At 45.1% G+C, this 26,322-nt stretch overlaps 1 protein-coding gene across 2 annotated transcripts in view; it reads right to left on the bottom strand.

Annotated features, from left to right (window-relative positions):
* ZFAND3 (zinc finger AN1-type containing 3) overlaps positions 1 to 15,889 on the bottom strand; it is a 189,531-nt gene extending 173,642 nt beyond the window's left edge. Inside the window, exon 1 of one of the 2 annotated variants that reach the window (XM_073671696.1) lies at positions 15,573 to 15,889. In XM_073671696.1, the coding sequence (XP_073527797.1) occupies positions 15,573 to 15,643 (71 nt within the window). In that variant the 5' untranslated portion in view covers positions 15,644 to 15,889. Of the gene's footprint in view, positions 1 to 13,374; positions 13,493 to 15,572 lie in introns of those variants that run through there. The other variant, XM_073671697.1, reaches the window with a different exon arrangement.
* Between the last annotated feature and the right edge of the window lie 10,433 nt (positions 15,890 to 26,322).

The raw sequence follows: 26,322 nt of genomic DNA, 5'->3' as shown, positions 1-26,322 counted from the left end.
GTGGAGCAGACTTTAAGGCCATGTTCCCATGTGTAAATCTGCTGCTTTTTACTGGAACATTTTACCTGCAGGTGTCTGTACCAAAATACGCAATAGCAACCTGCTCTGAATGTTGTGGTTTTTGTTGCATTATTTATGCGGTTTTCACTTTTTTTAAATTCAATTTTGTAACAGATTTAATGCACAAATTTAATTTCATTTTTTAGCACCGAAACGCTGAGATTCTGCATTTATTAACGCAACTGTGTTTTTACGAGCATTGTTTCAGACTACCCATAGAAGACTATAAAGGAAAAAAAAAAAAAAACCAACACCCCCCCCAACACGAAAAAAACAAGACCAAACAAAAAAAGAAAAAACACAGCAGCGTCTTTAGACACCGTGTGCAGGCGCTTTCATGAAACCACATCCACTTTGCTTGATGGATGAACCACGGCTGATTTTTTTGCACAGAAAAAAAAAAAATGCACATTTACGCTAGGTGGGAACACAGCCTAATAAGAGGTCTTCCGGTGCTGCACTTTATTACAGACCATTGGCTAACCTTCTGGGTTAGTTCGGCATTATGACGAGCATAGTTTCGGCTGTGTGCGTCTTTGCTACCATGTTGGGGCGGTAAACATTAAGGTTTCTCTGAATGATTCACTCCATCAGATTATTGAAAGTCAGGGGTATTATATTAAAATTAGCAGACGTAGCTGAAAACAACCATCTCTATGCCAAAAACCTCTGCCCAACGCACCTCTCATCTAGAGACCAAAATATGCCACAGACACTGACCGCGGGGGTCTTCACACATTCCAAGTGGTAAATCTGGGAAAAAGACCCCAAAATGGGGTCACAAGACAACTCCGATGCTCCAAAGCCTCCCAATACAAACTGCTCGTAATGTATGTAATACTGATCATCGACAGCGGTGACCAACACGGAGGACAGGACGAGCGCGCCTCCTCCCAATAATGTGCAAGAAGACGCAGAACTATCAGGAACATCACACAGTGACTGCACCAGCAGAATAGTGAGTGCAGCTCTGGAGTATAATACAGGATGTAACTCAGGATCAGTAATGTAATGTATGTACACAGTGACTGCACCAGCAGAATAGTGAGCGCAGCTCTGGAGTATAATACAGGATGTAACTCAGGATCAGTAATGTAATGTATGTACACAGTGACTGCACCAGCAGAATAGTGAGTGCAGCTCTGGGGTATAATACAGGATGTAACTCAGGATCAGTAATGTAATGTATGTACACAGTGACTGCACCAGCAGAATAGTGAGTGCAGCTCTGGAGGATAATACAGGATGTAACTCAGGATCAGTAATGTAATGTATGTACACAGTGACTGCACCAGCAGAATAGTGAGCGCAGCTCTGGAGTATAATACAGGAGGTAACTCAGGATCAGTAATGTAATGTAATGTATGTACACAGTGACTGCACCAGCAGAATAGTGAGTGCAGCTCTGGAGGATAATACAGGATGTAACTCAGGATCAGTAATGTAATGTATGTACACAGTGACTGCACCAGCAGAAGAGTGAGCGCAGCTCTGGAGTATAATACAGGAGGTAACTCAGGATCAGTAATGTAATGTATGTACACAGTGACTGCACCAGCAGAATAGTGAGTGCAGCTCTGGAGGATAATACAGGATGTAACTCAGGATCAGTAATGTATGTACACAGTGACTGCACCAGCAGAATAGTGAGCGCAGCTCTGGAGCATAATACAGGAGGTAACTCAGGATCAGTAATGTAATGTATGTACACAGTGATTGCTCCAGCAGAATAGTGAGTGCAGCTCTGGAGGATAATACAGGATGTAACTCAGGATCAGTAATGTATGTACACAGTGACTGCACCAGCAGAATAGTGAGTGCAGCTCTGGAGTATAATACAGGATGTAACTCAGGATCAGTAATGTAATGTATGTACACAGCGACTCCACCAGCAGAGTAGTGAGTGCAGCTCTGGAGTATAATACAGGAATAACTCAGGATCAGTAATGTAATGCATGTACACAGTGAGTGCACCAGCAGAATAGTGAGTGCAGCTCTGGAGTATAATACAGGATGTAACTCAGGATCAGTAATGTAATGTATGTACACAGTGACTGCACCAGCAGAATAGTGAGTGCAGCTCTGGAGTATAATACAGGAGGTAACTCAGGATCAGTAATGTAATGTATGTACACAGTGACTGCACCAGCAGAATAGTGAGTGCAGCTCTGGAGTATAATACAGGATGTAACTCAGGATCAGTAATGTAATGTGTGTACACAGTGACTGCACCAGCAGAATAGTGAGTGCAGCTCTGGAGTATAATACAGGATGTAACTCAGGATCAGTAATGTAATGTATGTACACAGTGACTGCATCAGCAGAATAGTGAGTGCAGCTCTGGAGTATAATACAGGAGGTAACTCAGGATCAGTAATGTATGTACACAGTGACTGCATCAGCAGAATAGTGAGTGCAGCTCTGGAGTATAATACAGGAGGTAACTCAGGATCAGTAATGTAATGTATGTACACAGTGACTGCACCAGCAGAATAGTGAGCACAGCTCTGGAGTATAATACAGGATGTAACTCAGGTTCAGTAATGTAATGTGTGTACACAGTGACTGCACCAGCAGAATAGTGCGTGCAGCTCTGGAGTATAATACAGGATGTAACTCAGGATCAGTAATGTAATGTATGTACACAGTGACTGCACCAGTAGAATAGTGAGTGCAGCTCTGGAGTATAATACAGGAGGTAACTCAGGATCAGTAATGTATGTACACAGTGACTGCACCAGCAGAATAGTGAGTGCAGCTCTGGAGTATAATACAGGATGTAACTGAGGATCAGTAATGTAATGTATGTACACAGTGACTGCACCAGCAGAATAGTGAGTGCAGCTCTGGGGTATAATACAGGATGTAACTCAGGATCAGTAATGTAATGTATGTACACAGTGACTGCATCAGCAGAATAGTGAGTGCAGCTGTGGAGTATACTACAGGATGTAACTCAGGATCAGTAATGTATATACACAGTGACTGCACCAGCAGAATAGTGAGTGTAGCTCTGGAGTATAATACAGGATGTAACTTAGGATCAGTAATGTAATGTATGTACACAGTGACTGCACCAGCAGAATAGTGAGTGCAGCTCTGGAGTATAATACAGGATGTAACTCAGGATCAGTAATGTAATGTATGTACACAGTGACTACACCAGCAGAATAGTGAGTGCAGCTCTGGAGTATAATACAGGATGTAACTCAGGATCAGTAATGTATGTACACAGTGACTGCACCAGCAGAATAGTGAGTGCAGCTGTGGAGTATACTACAGGATGTAACTCAGGATCAGTAATGTATATACACAGTGACTGCACCAGCAGAATAGTGAGTGCAGCTCTGGAGTATAATACAGGATGTAACTTAGGATCAGTAATGTAATGTATGTACACAGTGACTGCACCAGCAGAATAGTGAGTGCAGCTCTGGAGTATAATACAGGATGTAACTCAGGATCAGTAATGTAATGTATGTACACAGTGACTACACCAGCAGAATAGTGAGTGCAGCTCTGGAGTATAATACAGGATGTAACTCAGGATCAGTAATGTATGTACACAGTGACTGCACCAGCAGAATAGTGAGTGCAGCTCTGGAGTATAATACAGGATGTAACTCAGGATCAGTAATGTAATGTATGTACACAGTGACTACACCAGCAGAATAGTGAGTGCAGCTCTGGAGGATAATACAGGATGTAACTCAGGATCAGTAATGTATGTACACAGTGACTGCACCAGCAGAATAGTGAGTGCAGCTCTGGAGTATAATACAGGATGTAACTCAGGATCAGTAATGTAATGTATGTACACAGCGACTCCACCAGCAGAGTAGTGAGTGCAGCTCTGGAGTATAATACAGGAATAACTCAGGATCAGTAATGTAATGCATGTACACAGTGAGTGCACCAGCAGAATAGTGAGTGCAGCTCTGGAGTATAATACAGGATGTAACTCAGGATCAGTAATGTAATGTATGTACACAGTGACTGCACCAGCAGAATAGTGAGTGCAGCTCTGGAGTATAATACAGGAGGTAACTCAGGATCAGTAATGTAATGTATGTACACAGTGACTGCACCAGCAGAATAGTGAGTGCAGCTCTGGAGTATAATACAGGATGTAACTCAGGATCAGTAATGTAATGTGTGTACACAGTGACTGCACCAGCAGAATAGTGAGTGCAGCTCTGGAGTATAATACAGGATGTAACTCAGGATCAGTAATGTAATGTATGTACACAGTGACTGCATCAGCAGAATAGTGAGTGCAGCTCTGGAGTATAATACAGGAGGTAACTCAGGATCAGTAATGTATGTACACAGTGACTGCATCAGCAGAATAGTGAGTGCAGCTCTGGAGTATAATACAGGAGGTAACTCAGGATCAGTAATGTAATGTATGTACACAGTGACTGCACCAGCAGAATAGTGAGCACAGCTCTGGAGTATAATACAGGATGTAACTCAGGATCAGTAATGTAATGTGTGTACACAGTGACTGCACCAGCAGAATAGTGCGTGCAGCTCTGGAGTATAATACAGGATGTAACTCAGGATCAGTAATGTAATGTATGTACACAGTGACTGCACCAGTAGAATAGTGAGTGCAGCTCTGGAGTATAATACAGGAGGTAACTCAGGATCAGTAATGTATGTACACAGTGACTGCACCAGCAGAATAGTGAGTGCAGCTCTGGAGTATAATACAGGATGTAACTGAGGATCAGTAATGTAATGTATGTACACAGTGACTGCACCAGCAGAATAGTGAGTGCAGCTCTGGGGTATAATACAGGATGTAACTCAGGATCAGTAATGTAATGTATGTACACAGTGACTGCATCAGCAGAATAGTGAGTGCAGCTGTGGAGTATACTACAGGATGTAACTCAGGATCAGTAATGTATATACACAGTGACTGCACCAGCAGAATAGTGAGTGCAGCTCTGGAGTATAATACAGGATGTAACTTAGGATCAGTAATGTAATGTATGTACACAGTGACTGCACCAGCAGAATAGTGAGTGCAGCTCTGGAGTATAATACAGGATGTAACTCAGGATCAGTAATGTAATGTATGTACACAGTGACTACACCAGCAGAATAGCGAGTGCAGCTCTGGAGTATAATACAGGATGTAACTCAGGATCAGTAATGTATGTACACAGTGACTGCACCAGCAGAATAGTGAGTGCAGCTCTGGAGTATAATACAGGATGTAACTCAGGATCAGTAATATAGTGTATGTATAATCATAGAATCATAGAATGTGTAACATACCTGGCGGCGTCCTTGCATGGTGGTCCATCTCCCACTGTGCAAGAGGGCGCACTTGATCTCCTGTCCAGAATGTCTCTCTGGCTTCCCTCCATGCTGTCTGTTTGTGTCTGTTTCTGCTGCTTAAGGGCGGCGCCCGATCACTTCCTGCCTTTTGTACCTGCTGTGGGTCACACCCCTTGTGCGTCCTCAGCCTATTGCTGTCTGTCACTTGGTATATAGCTCAGCAGCTTCCTTCTATCCCTGCCTGAGCATAGTGTTTCCTTCAGTGTGTGCTTGCACTCTGAAGGTGCCAGGTCCCGTCTCTTGTCTCCTGCTTTTTGTATCAGTTCCCGTGTCTGAACTGAGTCCTGTATGTCTCCTGCTTTGCGTTATCAGTTCCCGTGTCTGAACTGAGTCCTGTATGTCTCCTGTTTTGCGGTATCAGCTCCCGTGTCTGAACTGTGTCCTGTATGTCTCCTGCTTTGCGGTATCAGCTCCCGTGTCTGAACTGAGTCCTGTATGTCTTCTGCTTTGCGGTATCAGCTCCCGTGTCTGAACTGAGTCCTGTATGTCTCCTGCTTTTCGGTATTAGTTCCCGTGTCTGAACTGAGTCCTTTCTGTGTTCTCTTGTCTGTCCTGTCTGAACACGCTCCTAGCCTGTTCCTCCTGCCTTCTAGGGGCCGATTACCTAGACCCGTTCCTGTATCTTGTCTGACCTGTCTGAACACGCTCCTAGCCTGTTCCTCTCGCCTTCTAGTGGCCGATTTCCTAGACCCGCTCCTGTGTCTGGTCTGTCCTGTCTGAACACGCTCCTTGCCTGTTCGTTCCGCCTTCTAGTGGCCGATTTCCTAGACCCGCTCCTGCGTCTGGTCTGTCCTGTCTGAACACGCTCCTTGCCTGTTCGTTCCGCCTCTCTGGGGGCCGTATTCCCAGACCCGCTCCTGTATCCCTCTGCAGTGTCGGTCTCCTCCGTACACTCAGTTCCAGTCTGAACTCTCTCCTGTCCTTTACCTGTTTTGCCTCTATGTCCGTTCCCTTCCTTTTTCTGCAGAGTCTGAACTCGTACCTAACTCCTGCTTGTTGTCTCTGCAAGTACTGTGTGAGTATCTGGCTCTGTCTTTCCCTTCCTGTCTGTTCCGTGTGAACAGAGCCCTGTCCTCCCTGCTCAGCCTTGTCTGCACTCTAGCTGTGCTTGCCTTTACCCCCCTGCCTGCATACCCGCCTGCCTGCATACCAGTCGTGCCTGCCTATACCCACCAGTCTGTGTGCCAGCCTACCAGCCTGTTCCTGTATTCCCCTGTGTGGGTCAACAGCCGTGTCCGGGGTCTGTCCTGGAGTAGCACCTGGTCCCTCTGCTCGGTTCCTCCTTGGTGCACTGGCGTCGTATGCCGTCGTGCGACCCTGGTCGGATCGGGTGAATACTTAGTCACGCCCCTCCAGGCATTCACTCTCCGGCACGGTCCAGTGGAATCACTACCAATCACACGCACACGCCGCTTAGCCCGGGCGTGTGCATAACAGAATGGTAGAGTTGGAAGGGACCTCCTGGGTCATCTAGTCCAACCCCCTGCTCAAAGCAGGATTCACTAGATCATCTCAGACAGATGTCTGTCCAGCCTCTGTTTGAAGACGTCCATTGAAGGGGAACTCACCACCTCTCGTGGCAGCCTGTTCCACTCATTAATCACCCTAACTGTCAAAAAGTTTTTTCTAATATCTAATCTGTGTCTCCTCCCATTTAGTTTCATCCCATTGCTTCTAGTCTTTCCTTCTGCAAATGAGAATAAAGATGATCCTTCTACAATGTGACAGCCCTTGACATATTTGTAGACAGCTATTAAGTCTCCTCTCAGTCTTCTTTTTTGCAAGCTAAACATTCCCAAATCCTGCAACCGTTCCTCATAGGACATGGTTTGCAGACCAGTCACCATTCTGGTCGCTCTTCTCTGAACTTGCTCCAGTTTGTCTATGTCTTTTTTTAAAATGTGGTGCCCAAAACTGTACACAGTATTCCAGATGAGGTCTGACCAAAGAGGAGTAAAGACCGATAATGACTTCACGTGATCTAGACTGTATGCTTCTGTTAATACATCCCAGAATTGTATTTGCCTTTTTTGCTGCTGCATCACACTGTTGACTCATGTTCAGTCTATGATCTATTAGTATACCTAAGTCTTTTTCACATGTACTGTTGCTTAGCTCTATTCCTCCCATTCTGTATATGCTTTTTTCATTTTTATTGCCCAGATGTAGTACTTTGCATTTTTCCCTGTTATAAACCATTCTGTTGGTTGCTGCCCACTGCTCCAGTTTATTTAGGTCTTTTTGAATCCTCTCTCTCTCTTCTCTAGTATTAGCTATCCCTCCTAGCTTTGTGTCATCAGCAAATTTAATCAGTTTACCCTCAATTCCTTCATCTAAATCATTGATAAAGATGTTGAACAATACAGGTCCCAGGACGGAGCCCTGTGGTACCCCACTTGAGACATTCATCCAGCTGGATGTGAAGCCATTTACAACCACCCTTTGAGTCCGATCACTAAGCCAGTTATGAATCCACCTAACAGTTGCCTGGTCCATTGCATACTTGGTCATTTTTTCAATAAGGATGGTGTGAGATACTTTGTCAAATGCTTTGCTGAAGTCAAGATATACTATATCTACAGCATTTCCCTGATCCACCCAGTCAGTGATTCTGTCATAGAAGGAAATTAAGTTAGTCTGACATGACTTGTTAGTTACAAACCCATGCTGACTCTGGTTAATCACTTCATTCTTATCCATGTACTTACATACATGTTGTTTAATAATTTGTTCAAAGATCTTTCCTGGTATAGAAGTCAGACTCACCGGCCTATAGTTCCCTGGGTCCACCTTCTTCCCCTTTTTGAAGATAGGAACAACATTTGCTCTTCTCCAGTCTTCTGGGACTTCTCCTGTTCTCCAAGAATTTTCAAAGATTATGGAGAGTGGTTCTAAAATTTCTTCTATGTTCTCCTTCAGTACTCTGGGGTGTAATTCATCTGGACCTGGAGACTTGAACTCATTTATGTTAGCTAAATATTCCCTCACAATCTTTCTGTTTACAGATAACTTGGATTCCTCTATTCCTTTAAAAAGGACAGTGAAGATCAGTTGATGTTCCATTTTCTTTCTGAGAGAAAACAGATGCAAAATAGGAATTAAAAAGTTCGGCCTTCTCAACATCCTCTCTTACCATTTCTCCATTTTCATCCTGTAAAAATCCTATAGCATCTTTGACTTTTCTTTTACTTTTGACATACCCCCAAAATCCTTTTTTATTGCTTTTGACATCTCTTGCAAGCCTTAATTCATTGTCAGCTTTAGCTAACCTGATACGTGCCCTGCAGGATCTGCAGACTGCATTATAATCTTCTTTAGATATGCCTCCCTCTTTCCATTTAATAAACATTTCTTTCTTTCTTTTTAGCATGTGTTTAAGTTCTGTGTTCATCCATCCTGGTTTCCTTAAATGCTTCCCATTCTTCCTACTTTTCGGGATTGTTAACGATTGTGCTTTGAGAATCTCATTTTTAAAAATTTCCCATCCTTCGTGGACATTTTTGTCCTTAAGGACATCCAGCCATTGGATCCCTCCTATTCTCTTTCTGAGTCTCTTAAAATCTGCCTTTCTAAAATCTAACCTTGAAATTTGAGTCTTCACATGTCTTCCTCCTCTAGTTATCCAAAATTCTATAATAGCATGATCACTGCCTCCTAGGGTCCCAGCCACCTTTACCTCCTCAACCATTTCCTCCCTGTTTATAAGGATTAGATCCAAAGTAGCAGATCCCCTTGTTTTCTCCCCTACCTTTTGGAAGATAAAGTTGTCAGCAAGAGTGGATAAGAATTTGCTTGACCTGTTAGTTTTACTTGAGAGAGATTCCCAACAAATGTCTGGATAGTTGAAATCTCCCATGACCACTACGTCATATTTTTTGGAGAACTTGGTCATTTGATACATAAAGAGTTCATCCATATCTTCAGCTTGCCCAGGTGGCCTGTAGTAAATGCCTACAATGGTGTCCTTTCCGTTGTTCTCTCCTTGTATTCTTACCCAAACAGTTTCCACAGAACTCCCAGTCTCTGAAGCTTCAATCTCTGTGCAGATATACGCTTTTCTAACATACAATGCAACACCTCCTCCTCGTTTATCAAGTCTGTTTCTTGCAAATAAGTTGTATCCTTTTAGCCTTTTATTCCAATCATGTGTATCGTCCCACCAAGTTTCAGTGATTCCAATGACATCATATTCCTTTTCCTGCATTAGTAGTTCCAATTCTCCTTGTTTGTTGCCCATGCTTTGTGCATTTGTATAAAAACATTTTAGTTTGTGATTGGTTTCTCTTCCTCCCATATTTTTATTATTTAAATTTTTTTGTCTTTGTTCTTCTTTTCCACTTCCAGTAGCAGAGATCTCAATAGTATTTGTCAGCTGTATGGCTTTTTCTGGCCTTTTGCTTCCCTTCCCACATTGTTCTGGTGTAAAGCTCTTCTGATGAGTGTAGCAAGGCGACTTCCAAATACATGTTTTCCAGTCTTCGTAAGGTGCACCCCATCTCTAGCAAGTAGTCCATCGTATAGGTAATTCATTCCGTGATCCAGAAATCCAAATCCTTGTTGACGGCACCATCGACGTAGCCAGTTGTTCACCTGTAGAATCTTATTCCACCTCATTGTTCCATGGCCATCCACTGGGAGGATGGATGAGAAGACCACTTGCGCTCCCAATTCTTTCACTTTCTTGCCTAAGTCTTCAAAGTCACTGCAGATGGTTTCCAGGTCCTTTCTTGCGGTGTCATTTGTCCCCACATGTATTAGCAGGAATGGGTAGTGATCTGTAGGTCTGAAGAGTCTTGATATCCTGTCAGACACATCTTTAATTTTTGCTCCTGGAAGACAGCACATTTCTCTTGAGGTTATGTCTGGTCTGCAGATAGCGGCCTCTGTTCCTCTTAACAGGGAATCCCCCATGACCACCACTCTCCGTTTTTTCTTCACAACATTCTTCTTTCTCCATCCAGGAGGATTCTGAGGGCTTACAAGGTTATTCATTGCTGGCAAAGTCTTATTTTGCTGTATTTCTTCATGGTTCTCCTGCGTGAGAGCCTGGTACTGGTTCCTGAGCAGTATGTACACAGTGACTGCACCAGCAGAATAGTGAGTGCAGCTCTGGAGTATAATACAGGATGTAACTCAGGATCAGTAATGTAATGTGTGTACACAGTGACTGCACCAGCAGAATAGTGAGTGCAGCTCTGGAGTATAATACAGGATGTAACTCAGGATCAGTAATGTAATGTATGTACACAGTGACTGCACCAGCAGAATAGTGAGTGCAGCTCTGTAGTATAATGCAGGATGTAACTCAGGACCAGTACAGGATCAGTAATGTACTGTATGTACACAGTGACTGCACCAGCAGAATAGTGAGTGCAGCTCTGGGGTATAATACAGGAGGTAACTCAGGATCAGTAATGTAATGTATGTACACAGTGACTGCACCAGCAGAATAGTGAGTGCAGCTCTGGAGTATAATACAGGATGTAACTCAGGATCAGTAATGTAATGTATGTGCACAGTGACTGCACCAGCAGAATAGTGAGTGCAGCTCTGGAGTATAATACAGGATGTAACTCAGGATCAGTAATGTAATGTATGTACACAGTGACTCCACCAGCAGAATAGTGAGAGCAGCTCTGGAGTATAATACAGGATGTAACTCAGGATCAGTAATGTAATATATATACACAGTGACTGCACCAGCAGAATAGTGAGTGCAGCTCTGGAGGATAATACAGGATGTAACTCAGGATCAGTAATGTAATGTGTGTACACAGTGACTGCACCAGCAGAATAGTGAGTGCAGCTCTGGAGTATAATACAGGATGTAACTCAGGATCAGTAATGTAATGTATGTACACAGTGACTGCACCAGCAGAATAGTGAGTGCAGCTCTGGAGTATAATACAGGATGTAACTCAGGATCAGTAATGTAATGTATGTACACAGTGACTGCACCAGCAGAATAGTGAGTGCAGCTCTGTAGTATAATGCAGGATGTAACTCAGGACCAGTACAGGATCAGTAATGTACTGTATGTACACAGTGACTGCACCAGCAGAATAGTGAGTGCAGCTCTGGGGTATAATACAGGAGGTAACTCAGGATCAGTAATGTAATGTATGTACACAGTGACTGCACCAGCAGAATAGTGAGTGCAGCTCTGGAGTATAATACAGGATGTAACTCAGGATCAGTAATGTAATGTATGTGCACAGTGACTGCACCAGCAGAATAGTGAGTGCAGCTCTGGAGTATAATACAGGATGTAACTCAGGATCACTAATGTAATGTATGTACACAGTGACTGCACCAGCAGAATAGTGAGTGCAGCTCTGGAGTATAATACAGGATGTAACTCAGGATCAGTAATGTAATGTATGTACACAGTGACTGCACCAGCAGAATAGTGAGTGCAGCTGTGGAGTATAATACAGGATGTAACTCAGGATCAGTAATTTAATGTATGTACACAGTGACTGCACCAGCAGAATAGTGAGTGCAGCTCTGGGGTATAATACAGGAGGTAACTCAGGATCGGTAATGTAATGTATGTACACAGTGACTGCACCAGCAGAATAGTGAGTGCAGCTCCGGAGTATAATACAGGATGTAACTCAGGATCAGTAATGTAATAATATAATATAGACATCCTACGTACAGAGACAAGAACAGATCATTACACACATGCAGATGAGGATACAACTCTCGGACCCAGTGCAGTGGATGGAGTGTAAATGTATCTGCCCTAACCAGTGTGTGAGAGCTAATGTAATTCTCTAGCGGTGGTGATACTGACCCACAATATTTGCAGTGCAGTTGGGCACAGGAGCGTATGTTCCAGTGTCTCAGTCTATTGCAACTACCTGTGATGGCCTTATGGAAACTGCCCACAAGTCTATCGGGCGCCAGCAGACGGCATAAGTGTCCATGTCACAATCACTCAAGCTCCAACTCTAATCATCTAGGAGACATCTCACAACATCATGAAAGCAGCGCATTAGTCTGGGCCGCACAGGAGGTTTTGCAATGCCTTCTAATACAATGAAATCCATGGGGGTGCCGGCATTATGGTGGGAATCATATGGCGCTGATCCCCGTGTAGTGTAGACCTTATGGTGCAGTTACATGGACGGAGCGCTGCGGCACCGCGCGTCCCAGTTACATGGACGGAGTGCTGCGACACCCCGGGTCCCAGTTACATGGACCGTGCACGGTGGCACCCCGCGTCCCAGTTACATGGACCGTGCACGGTGGCACCCCGCGTCCCAGTTACATGGACGGAGCGCTGCGGCACCCCGCGTCCCAGTTACATGGACGGAGCGCTGCGGCACCCCGCGTCCCAGTTACATGGACGGAGCGCTGCGGCACCCCGCGTCCCAGTTACATGGACGGAGCGCTGCGGCACCCCGCGTCCCAGTTACATGGACGGAGCGCTGCGGCACCCCGCGTCCCAGTTACATGGACCGTGCACGGTGGCACCCCGCGTCCCAGTTACATGGACCGTGCACGGTGGCACCCCGCGTCCCAGTTACATGGACCGTGCACGGTGGCACCCTGCGTCCCAGTTACATGGACCGTGCACGGTGGCACCCTGCGTCCCAGTTACATGGACCGTGCACGGTGGCACCCCGCGTCCCAGTTACATGGACCGTGCACGGTGGCACCCCGCGTCCCAGTTACATGGACGGAGCGCTGCGGCACTCCGCGTCCCAGTTACATGGACGGAGCGCTGCGGCACTCCGCGTCCCAGTTACATGGACCGTGCACGGTGGCACCCCGCGTCCCAGTTACATGGACCGTGCACGGTGGCACCCCGCGTCCCAGTTACATGGACCGTGCACGGTGGCACCCCGCGTCCCAGGGTCTCACTAAAAAAAGCACCGCATATAATACATCACAGATAAAGGATCACCAGACTCAATGTCACCCAAGCAATAGAGAGGATAAGGATGTACTCACTGGAAAACAGACGCCATAGGAGAAAGGATCAGGGGGATGGGCTGGGGGGTTGTAGTGGGCACCGGCTATCATCGTCTGGGGGCATGTCACAGCTGCCCGGGCTGTGCCCGATGGATGAGCGGTTATTACTTGCCTCCACTATAAAGGCAAAAGTGTAGGTGTCACATGATCAGGAGCCGGACAGGTTGGCGATCACTGAGATCTTCCTGCCATCTGATTGGTAACATTCCCTCCCAGCACCCAGACTTATATGCCAGGAGATGCCGGAGGGGGCAGGGACCTTCCCTGGAGGACATGAAACCATTACACCAAAAAAGTGGCAACTTAAGACAAGGGGGCGGGGACAGAAAGAAAGTCTCTAACACAAAACTGTCCCTGATGTTTACCGGGTCAATGAATTTAGTGCAGAGTCAAAAGCTCTCTGTATTTTTGTGTTTACAATGTGTCCATCGGTTTAATTTTTATTTCATATATCAATAATACAGATAAGAAACATTACAAAGTTTCATTTTATCTGAGAAATCTTCTCTTTCTCCTTCTGGAGAGATCATTTACTCTCAAAACTCAGTGAAGAGGAGATGACAGCTGGTGCTGATAAGATTCTATGAAGAGGAAGGGGAGGAGCTAGAGGCAGAGCTCCTCCTCCTCCTCCTCCTCACCACCATCAACATAGAACTTTATGAGCACCAGCTGTCATCTCCTCTCAGTAGAGTTCTGTCCTCACTGAATACAGATGTTACCCGAGTATTGAGAATTCTGTGGGCGCAGAAAGCAGATTTCTCTGATGACTGATTACAAAGTTTCTTATTTTTACATGTACTATTGATAAAGGAAACAAAAATTAAAACGACGGTGACACTTCAACTTTTTTGGGGGTCTTTTTTTATGACAAAAAGTCACACAATACGTTAAGATATCGCACACAACGTAACATTTCTAACCGAAATTTCTAGCTTATAAAAAAAAATGACGGTACTCCAGGGGAAGAGCGAGAATTACATTAAGCAAAAAAAATTGTAAAATGTTTTGACCACAAAAATTGGGATTACAAACATCTGGTGCAGCATATGGACAGGGGGGGCGCAATGCGGCGGTGTACAGGGTCAGGGGGGGCACAGTGCAGCGGTATACGGGGTCAGGGGTTGGTATACACAGTCAGGGAGGAACAGTGCGGCGGTGTACGGGGTCAGTGCGGCAGTGTACGGGGTCAGGGGGCACAGTACGGCGGTGGGCGGGGTCAGAGGGGGCACAGTACGGCGGGGTCAGGGGGGGCACAGAGCAGCTGTATAAGGGGTCAGGGGGTGGTATACAGGGTCAGGGGGCACAGTGCGACGGTGTACGGGGTCAGTGGGGCGATGTACAGGATAAGGGGGTCACAGTGTGGCGGTATATGGGGTCAGGGGGCACAATGTGGCGGTATACGGGGTCAGGGAGGCGGTATACAGGGTCAAGTGGGCACAGTGTGGCGGTGTACGGGGTCAGGGGGGCACAGTACGGCGGTGGGCGGGGTCAGGGGGGCACAGTACGGCGGTATACGGGGTCAGGGGGTGGTATACAGGGTCAGGGGGCACAGTGCGACGGTGTACGGGGTCAGTGGGGCGATGTACAGGATAAGGGGGTCACAGTGTGGCGGTATATGGGGTCAGGGGGCACAATGTGGCGGTATACGGGGTCAGGGAGGCGGTATACAGGGTCAGGGGGGCACAGTGTGGCGGTGTACGGGGTCAGGGGGCACAGTGCGGCGGTGTACGGGGTCAGGGAGGCGGTGTACGGGGTCAGGGGGGCACAGTGCGGCGGTGTACGGGGTCAGGGGGGCACAGTGCGGCGGTGTACGGGGTCAGGGGGGCACAGTGCGGCGGTGTACGGGGTCAGGGGGGCACAGTGCGGCGGTGTACGGGGTCAGGGGGGCACAGTGCGGCGGTGTACGGGGTCAGGGGGGCACAGTGCGGCGGTGTGCGGGGTCAGGGGGGCACAGTGCGGCGGTGTGCGGGGTCAGGGGGCACAGTGCGGCGGTGTACGGGGTCAGGGGGCACAGTGCGGCGGTGTACGGGGTCAGGGGGCGGTGTACGGGGTCAGGGGGCGGTATACAGGGTCAGTGTGGGGTTATACGGCTCAGGGGAGCACAGGGGTCTCTGAGCTGAGGCTGCGCCCCCCTACCCTCGGTGCCCGCTCTCAGGGCTCGGTGCCCGGTCTCTTACCCCCAGAATCCGCAGGGGCAGCGCGGGGGGAGGCTGGGCGGGTTGCTGCGCTCGCTGCCGGTGTCTCCCATGTCTGACAGGCCTGGGCCGCTCTCTCTACACCAAGGCCAGGGCCTCCGCGCCGCTCGCACTCCCTGCTGCCCCTGAGCTGTCCGGGACCCTCACAGGATAATGGCCGGGGAAGGGGCCGGCAGAACACGGCGACTCCGGGGCGACCAGTCCGAGGCTCCAAACCGTGATTCCAGGCCGGTCAGCTGGAGGCGGGGCGTACCAAGAGCAAAATGGGGGAGCAGCCACCCTGGAGCGCGGCACAGGAGAGTGGTGTCCACCACACATCACAGGTGTCAATGTCACCGGTGTATAAACGACCAGTACTATCAAGCACCTCGGTAATACCGGCGCCTCCACGGTGACAGTGCTACTAAAATATTCGCGATAACGCACAACACCCCTCTTTACTGAATGGTACAGTCCTCTCTGGAGTCTCGGTTCAGGCGAAGAGGCACAGACCTGAAATCAGCTGGAAAAGGACGAAACCATTCCACTACCGGGGGGGAGGAACATTGTAGTATGAGGTATTCAGCCCCGACCTGTGTCCAATAATTATATAATCCAAACAGAAAAACGAGAGATTAGTGGGGACCAATGAGGAATTATATCAGTAGGATTAGTTATCAAGAAATATAGTCCCTGATGTGCTGCCTGTACAGAGGAAACCCCCCAGCAGCCGGTGGTACAGGCGGGAGAGGTTGCTGTTTGGTTTAAGTTGGACCAAAGCCAAAACAGAAGAGGAAATAGAGAGAACAACACGATACAATGTATCCATCCCTATATACTGGTGATACAATGTATCTATCCCTATATACTGGTGATACAATGTATCTATCCCTATATACTGGTGATACAATGTATCTATCCCCATATAATGGTGATACAATGTATCCATCCCTTTATACTGGTGATACAATGTATCCATCCCTTTATACTGGTGATACAATGTATCTATCCCTATATACTGGTGATACAATGTATCTATCCCTATATACTGGTGATACAATGTATCCATCCCTATATACTGGTGATACAATGTATCTATCCCTATATACTGGTGATACAATGTATCTATCCCCATATACTGGTGATACAATGTATCCATCCCTGTATACTGGTGATACAATGTATCCATCCCTATATACTGGTGATACAATGTATCCATCCCTGTATACTGCTGATACAATGTATCCATCCCTGTATACTGGTGATACAATGTATCCATCCCTGTATACTGCTGATACAATGTATCCATCCCTGTATACTGCTGATACAATGTATCCATCCCTGCATGCTGCTGATACAATGTATCCATCCCTGTATACTGGTGATACAATGTATCCATCCCTATATACTGGTGATACAATGTATCCACCCCTGTATACTTGTGATACAATGTATCCATCCCTATATACTGGTGATACAACGTATCCATCCCTATATACTGGTGATACAACGTATCCATCCCTGTATACTTGTGATACAATGTATCCATCCCTATATACTGGTGATACAACGTATCCATCCCTATATACTGGTGATACAACGTATCCATCCCTGTATACTGGTGATACAATGTATCCATCCCTATATACTGGTGATACAATGCATCCATCCCTATATACTGGTGATACAATGTATCCATCCCTGTATACTGGTGATACAATGTATCCATCCCTGTATACTGGTGATACAATGTATCCATCCCTATATACTGGTGATACAACTATACATCCCTGCATACTGGTGATACAATGTATCTATCCCTATATACTGGTGATACAATGTATCCATCCCTATATACTGGTGATACAATGTATCTATTCATATATACTGGTGATGCAATGTATCCATCCCTGTATACTGGTGATACAATGTATCTATCCCTATACGCTGGTGATACAATGTATCTATCACTATATACTGGTGATACAATGTATCTATTCATATATACTGGTGATACAATGTATCTATCCCTTTATACTGGTGATACAATGTATCTATTCATATATACTGGTGATACATTGTATCTACCCCTATATACTGGTGATACAATGTATTTATCCCTATATACAGGTGATACAATGTATCTATTCATATATATATATATATATACTGGTGATACAATGTATCTATCCCTATATACTGGTGATACAATGTATCTATTCATATATACTGGTGATACAATGTATCTACCCCTATATACTGGTGATACAATGTATTTATCCCTATATACAGGTGATACAATGTATCTATTCATATATATACTGGTGATACAATGTATCTATCCCTATATACTGGTGATACAATGTATTTATCCCTATATACTGGTGATACAATGCATCTATCCCTATATACTGGTGATACAATGTATCTACCCCTATATACTGGTGATACAATGTATTTATCCCTATATACTGGTGATACAATGCATCTATCCCCATATACTGGTGATACAATGTATCTATCCCTATATACTGGTGATACAATGTATCTATCCCCATATACTGGTGATACAATGTATCTATCCCCATATACTGGTGATACAATATATCCATCCCTATATACTGGTGATACAATGTATCTATCCCTATATACTGGTGATACAATGTATCTATCCCCCATATACTGGTGATACAATGTATCCATCCCCATATACTGGTGATACAATGTACAGTGGGGAAAAAAAGTATTTCGTCAGTCACCAATTGTGCAAGTTCTCCCACTTATAAAGATGAGGTCGGCCTGTAATTGACATCATAGGTCGACCTCGACTATGAGAGACAAAATGAGAAAACAAATCCTGAAAATCACATTCTCTGATTTGGAAAGAATTTTTTTTTCAAACTTTGGTGGAAAATAAGTATTTGGTCAATTACAAAAGTTCATCTCAATACTTTGTTATATATCCTTTGTTGGCAATGACAGAGGTGAAACGTTTTCTGTAAGTCTTCACAAGGTTGGCACACACTGTTGCTGGTATGTCGGCCCATTCCTCCATGCAGATCTCCTCTAGAGCGGTGATGTTTTGGGGCTGTCGCTGGGCAACACGGACTTTCAGCTCCCTCCAAAGGTTTTCTATAGGGTTTAGATCTGGAGACTGGCTAGGCCACTCCAGGACCTTGAAATGCTTTTTACGAAGCCACTCCTTCGTTGCCCTGGTGGTGTGCTTGGGATCATTGTCATGCTGAAAGACCCGGCAACGTTTCATCTTCAATGCCCTTGCTCATGGAAGGAGGTTTGCACTCAAAATCTCATGATTCATGACCCCATTCATTCTTTCATATACACGGATCAGTCGTCCTGGTCCCTTGGCAGAGAAACAGCCCCAAAGCATGATGTTGCTACCCCCATGCTTCACAGTAGGTATGGTATTCTTTGGATGCAACTCAGCATTCTTTCTCCTCCAAACACGACGAGTTGTGTTTCTACCAAACAGTTCTACTTTGGTTTCATCTGACCATATGACATTCTCCCAATACTCTTGTGGATCATCCAAATGCTCTCTAGCAAACTTCAGATGGGCCCGGACATGTAATGGCTTAAGCAGGGGGACACGTCTGGCACTGCAGGATCTGAATCCCTGGCGACGTAGTGTGTTACTGATGGTATTCTGTGTAATGTTGGTCCCAGCTCTCTGCTGGTCACTCACTAGGCCCCCCCATGTGGTTCTGGGATTTTTGCTCAACGTTCTTGAGATCATTTTGACCCCAGGGGTGAGATCTTGTGTGGAGCCCCAGATCGAGGGAGATTATCAGTGGTCTTGTATGTCGTCCATTTTCTAATTATTGCTCCCACAGTTGATTTCTTCACACCAAGCTGCTTGCCTATTGCAGATTCAGTCCTCCCAGACTGGTGATACAATGTATCTACACCTATATACAGGCGATACAAGAGAATGACAAGAGTATGCAAAGCAGTCATCAAAGCAAAAGGTGGCTACTGTGAAGAACCTAGAATATAAGACATATTTTCAGTTGTTTCACACTTTTTTGTTAAGTATATAATTCCACATGTGGTAATTCATAGTTTTGATGCCTTCAGTGTGAATGTACAATTTTCATAGTCATGAAAATACAGAAAAATCTCTAAATGAGAAGGTGTGTCCAAACTTTTGGTCTGTACTGTATATACACTGCTCAAAAAGATAAAGGGAACACTGAAATAACACATCCTGGATCTGAATGAATGAATCTTCTCATTGAATACTTTGTTCTGTAGAAAGCTGAATGTGCTGACAACAAAATCACACAAAAATCATCAATGGAAATCACATTTATTAACCAATGGAGGCCTGGATTTGGAGTCACCCCCAAAATTAAAGTGGAAAAACCCACTACAGGCTGATCCAACTTTGATGTAATGTCCTTAAAACAAGTCAAAATGAGGCTGAGTATTGTGTGTGGCCTCCACGTGCCTGTATGACCTCCCTACAACGCCTGGGCATGCTCCTGATGAGGCTCAGTATTGTGTGTGGCCTCCACGTGCCTGTATGACCTCCCTACAACGCCTGGGCATGCTCCTGATGAGGCTCAGTATTGTATGTGGCCTCCACGTGCCTGTATGACCTCCCTACAACGCCTGGGCATTCTCCTTATGAGGCTGAGCATTGTGTGTGGCCTCCACGTGCCTGTATGACCTCCCTACAACGCCTGGGCATGCTCCTGATGAGGTTGCGGATGGTCTCCTGTGGGATCTCCTCCCAGACCTGGACTAAAGCATCTGCCAACTCCTGGACAGTCTGTGGTGCAACGTGACATTGGTGGATGGAGCGAGACATGATGTCCCAGATGTGCTCAATCGGATTCAGGTCTGGGGAACGGGCGGCCAGTCCATAGCTTCAATGCCTTCATCTTGCAGGAACTGCTGACACACTCCAGCCACATGAGGTCTGGCATTGTCCTGCATTAGGAGGAACCCAGGGCCAACCGCACCAGCATATGGTCTCACAAGGGGTCTGAGGAGCTCATCTCGGTACCTAATGTCAGTCAGGCTACCTCTGGCGACCACATGGAGGGCTGTACGGCCCTCCAAAGAAATGCCACCTCACACCATTACTGACCCACTGCCAAACCGGTCATGCTGAAGGATGTTGCAGGCAGCAGATCGCTCTCCACGGCGTCTCCAGACTCTGTCACGTCTGTCACATGTGCTCAGTGTGAACCTGCTTTCATCTGTGAAGAGCACAGGGCGCCAGTGGCGACTTTGCCAATCCTGGTGTTCTGTGGCAAATGCCAAGCATCCTGCACGGTGTTGGGCTGTGAGCACAACCCCCATCTGTGGACGTCGGGCCCTCATACCACCCTCATGGAGTCGGTTTCTAACCGTTTGTGCAGATGCATGCACATTTGTGGTCTTCTGGAGGTCATTTTGCAGGGTTCTGACAGTGCTCCTCCTCTTCCTCCTTGCACAAAGGCGGAGATAGCGGTACTGCTGCTGGGTTGTTGCCCTCCTATGGCTCCCTCCACATTTCCTAGTATCTGCTCCATGCTCTGGACACTACGCTGACAGACACAGCTACCCTGCTTGCCACATCTCGTACTGATGTGCCATCCTGGATGAACTGCACTACCTGAGCAACTTCTGTGGGTTGTACTGTAGACACCGCCTCATGCTGCTGTACCTCTAGGGGTGAGAGCAATGGCAAAATGAAAAAGTGACCAAAACAACAGCCAAAAAGGATAAGAACAGAGAGATGGTCTGTGGTCACCACCTGCAGAACCGCTCCTTTATAGGGGGTATCTTGCTAATTGCCGATCATTTCTACCAGTTGTTTGTTCCATTTGCACAACAGCAGGAAAAACTGATTCACAATCAGCGTCGCTTCATAACTGGACAGGTAGATTTCACAGAAGTGTTATTGACTTGGAGTTACATTGTGTTGTTTAAGTGTTCCCTTTATTTTTTTGAGCAGTGTAGTGTATATATATATATATATATATATATATATATATATATATATATATACAGTACAGACCAAAAGTTTGGACACACCTTCTCATTTAAAGATTTTTCTGTATTTTCATGACTATGAAAATTGTACATTCACACTGAAGGCATCAAAACTATGAATTAACACATGTGGAATTATATACTTAACAAAAAAGTGTGAAAGAACTGAAAATATGTCTTTTATTCTAGGTTCTTCAAAGTAGCCACCTTTTGCTTTGATGACTGCTTTGCACACTCTTGGCATTCTCTTGATGAGCTTCAAGAGGTAGTCACCGGAAATGGTCTTCCAACAATCTTGAAGGAGTTCCCAGAGATGCTTAGCACTTGTTGGCCCTTTTGCCTTCACTCTGCGGTCCAGCTCACCCCAAACCATCTCGATTGGGTTCAGGTCTGGTGACTGTGGAGGCCAGGTCATCTGGCGTAGCCCCCCATCACTCTCCTTCTTGGTCAAATAGCCCTTACACAGCCTGGAGGTGTGTTTGGGGTCATTGTCCTGTTGAAAAATAAATGATGGTCCAACTAAACGCAAACCGGATGGAATAGCATGCCGCTGCAAGATGCTGTGGTAGCCATGCTGGTTCAGTATGCCTTCAGTTTTGAATAAATCCCCAACAGTGTCACCAGCAAAGCCCCCCCACACCATCACACCTCCTCCATGCTTCACGGTGGGAACCAGGCATGTAGAGTCCATCCGTTCACCTTTTCTGCGTCGCACAAAGACATGGTGGTTGGAACCAAAGATCTCAAATTTGGACTCATCAGACCAAAGCACAGATTTCCACTGGTCTAATGTCCATTCCTTGTGTTCTTTAGCCCAAACAAGTCTCTTCTGCTTGTTGCCTGTCCTTAGCAGTGGTTTCCTAGCAGCTATTTTACCATGAAGGCCTGCTGCACAAAGTCTCCTCTTAACAGTTGTTGAAGAGATATGTCTGCTGCTAGAACTCTGTGTGGCATTGACCTGGTCTCTAATCTGAGCTGCTGTTAACCTGCGATTTCTAAGGCTGGTAACTCGGATAAACTTATCCTCAGAAGCAGAGGTGACTCTTGGTCTTCCTTTCCTGGGGCGGTCCTCATGTGAGCCAGTTTCTTTGTAGCGCTTGATGGTTTTTGCAACTGCACTTGGAGACACTTTCAAAGTTTTCCCAATTTTTCGCACTGACTGGCCTTCATTTTTTTCAAGTAATGATGGCCACTCGTTTTTCTTTACTTAGCTGCTTTTTTCTTGCCATAATACAAATTCTAACAGTCTATTCAGTAGGACTATCAGCTGTGTATCCACCTGACTTCTGCACAACATAACTGATGGTCCCAACCCCATTTATAAGAAATCCCACTTATTAAACCTGACAGAGCACACCTGTGAAGTGAAAACCATTTCCGGTGACTACCTCTTGAAGCTCATCAAGAGAATGCCAAGAGTGTGCAAAGCAGCCATCAAAGCAAAAGGTGGGTACTGTGAAGAACCTAGAATATAAGACATATTTTCAGTTGTTTCACACTTTTTTTGTTAAGTATATAATTCCACATGTGGTAATTCATAGTTTTGATGCCTTCAGTGTGAATGTACAATTTTCATAGTCATGAAAATACAGAAAAATCTTTAAATGAGAAGGTGTGTCCAAACTTTTGGTCTGTACTGTATATATATATATATATATATATATATATATATATATATATATATAATATAATATGTACCATGGGGAGCAGTAATTGTTATACGCTTAGTGATCGTGAGCTGCTGATAACATTCATGTAGAAATAGAGAGAAGGATATAATGGAACCGCACCAGACAGTTTTGCTTCCGGGTAAATATAAACAATAAAAGAGAGGATGCACTCCGATACAGTGTGCAAAGGAGAAAGCCCATCATATAACAATTCATCATATAATCATCACTATTTCATTATTGTTGTTACAGAAATAATCACAAACATTATTAATAATCTGCAGTCATATTATATACAGTCATGGCTAAAAGTGTTGGCACCCTTGAAATTGTTCCAGAAAATGAAGTATTTCTCCCAGAACGTTATTGCCATCACACATGTTTTGTTATTCAAATGTTTATTTCCTTTGTGTGTATTGGAACAATAAAAAACAGAGAAAAAAATGTAAATTGGACAGAATTTCACACAAAACCTAAAAATGGGCCGGAAAAAACTGTTGTCACCTTTCCAAAATTGTGGGTAAATAACTTTGTTTCAAGTATGTGATGCTCGTTCACACTCACCTATGGCAAGTAACAGGTGTGGACAATATGAAAATCACACCTGAAACCAGATAAAAAGTTGACTCAATCTTTGCATTGTGTGTCTGTGTGTTCCACACTAAGCATGGAGAACAGAAAGAGGAGAAGAGAACTGTCTGAGGACTTGAGAACCAAAATTGTTGAAAAATGTCAACAATCTTAAGGTCACAAGTCCATCTCCAGAGATCTTTATGTTGCTTTGTCCATGGTGCGCAACATAATCAAGAAGTTTACAACCCATGGCGCTGTAGCTAATCTCCCTGGACGGCAGAGAAAAATTGATGAAAGGTTACAACGCAGGATAGTCCGGATGGTGGATAAGCAGTCCCAATCAAGTTCCAAAGAAATTCCAGCTGTCCTGAAGGTTCAGGGTGCATCAGTGTCAGCGACAACTATCTATCGACATTTGAATGAAATCGAACGCTATGGCTGGAGACCCAGCTGGACTCCACTGCTGACACAGAGACATAAAATAGCTGGATTGCTGTTTGCCAAAATGTACGTGAGTAAGCCAAAATCCTTCTGGGAAAGCATCTTGTGGACAGATGAGATCTAGATAGAGCTTTTTGGTAAAACACATCATTCTACTGTTTACCGAAAACTGAGTGAGGCCTGCAAAGAAAAGAACACAGTACCTACAGTCAGATATGGTGGAGGCTCAAAGATGTTTTTGGTTGTTTTGCTGCCTCTGGCACTGGGTGCCTTGACTGTGTGCAAGACATCATGAAATCTGAAGATTACCAATGGATTTTGGGTAGCAGTGTCAGAAAGCTGGGTTTGTGTGTTAGGTCATGAGTCTTCCAGCAGGACAATGACCCCAAACATACTTCAAGAAGCCTCCAGAAATGGATGGAAACAAAGCGCTGAAGAGTTCTGAAGTGGCAGCAATAAGTCCGGATGTAAATCCCATTGATCACCTGTGGAGAGATCTTACAATTGCTGTTGGGAGAAGGCGCCTTCCAATATGAGAGACCTGGAGACGTTTGTAAGAAGAGTCCAAGATCCCAGCTGAGGAGGAAGAAGCTGATGGTTATATGAATATAAATATCTGATTCATATAACATATACAGAGTAAAAAGTGCAAAGGGCCTTAATAATGTAGGATTAGAGCCATGTGTTATCAGGATTGAAGAGATGACTCACCCAAAAAAACCCTCGTTTTAGGCATTTTGAAGTGGACACTAATCTGGGGATTTCACTGGGGTGCACATTATTGGAGGAGACATGTAGCTACATCGTAGACGGTCGGTACATGCGCGCTGTGGACGGCTGCGGGCGCGATCTTTAATGAAGGAAGTCGTCCGATACGTACAGGGCAATGTGCACCCATGCCGAATGCCGGGAGGCTCCAAATTGGAAGAGGGAACTAACAATAAAGTCCCCAAAGGGTTTATATAAGAAGTATTCAATCAGATAATATTTGATAATGTAACAAATTATATAGAATGTATACTTTATTAGCCATTCAATAGGGGAAACATCAGGTATTGGGATTAAGACCCCCATAGTGAACCATTTATATCAGATCCCTTACAATAAGTAACCAGGACTCCCTCCATCCCCGGAGAAGGGTCTCAGGTGCCGCGAGTAAAGGTTGAAGTCATGACCCTCGCAGGCCTCGTCCTCCTTCCAAACTCTAAAGGGTTATATTGGTTTTTCTTTGATAACTCATTATGGTATAAAGGAAGGACACTTTTTTTTATTCCCTCCTTTATATTATTGGACACTATTATTATTATCTGAGAATCCAGAACTGCGGCGAGATAAAAAAAAACTCCTAGAAAGAAGCAGCAGCAGCACGGAGGAGATGTAACCTGATCTCTCAGTGAGCAGGCAGCCTGTCTTGTCTTGGGCAGGATAGACAGGATGGATTTCTGCAGTATTTCAGAAGGAATGTAGAGTACAGGAGACAGAGGGAGGAGAAGCGGCTCATAAGAGGAGAAAGAAGGAAAATTGTCCGATAAGATAGGTTGCAAAGTTTCTTATATTCCCTTTTACTTTTGATTTGCACAAAGTTTGTATAAAGTTTGTATAATAATAAATAAAGTTTGTATAAAGTTACCAGTAATCATTACATTTCTACCTATTCTAGTTCTATATATAATATGTAGTCTTATGATGGCTCAGACTGTGCCATCTCCTGTAGTTTGGTGATTTGATGTCCATAGGATTTTCATTAGGGTATGCGGATTCCTGAACCTTGGACAGACGGTCAGACAATGCCCCCAAACCCAATGAATTCTGTAGATACAATATTGCTCTGCAGGTGTCACCACCTTATAGCAAAAATAATGGCACCTACCAGGGCTTGTCCAAGGCCTCATGGTCTATAAACCTGCTACCTCTCTGGGATATATGGACTCGATATTACACATATGGACATTTTTGCATTCTTTAAGTTGCTTCCTGTGGGATAGTATACTGGGGATGGTGCATAATACTGGGTGCAGTGGGACGTAGAGCTTAGAGGACGCTCTAGTGCTGCTCACTGGGCC

Source organism: Phyllobates terribilis, unplaced genomic scaffold, assembly GCF_046119375.1.
Source record: "Phyllobates terribilis strain yellow unplaced genomic scaffold, ASM4611937v1 Scaffold_3__8_contigs__length_932513732, whole genome shotgun sequence".
NCBI lineage: Eukaryota > Metazoa > Chordata > Amphibia > Anura > Dendrobatidae > Phyllobates > Phyllobates terribilis.
The sequence above is the reverse complement of the archived record's forward strand: the minus strand, read 5'-3'. Positions and strand labels throughout refer to the sequence as shown.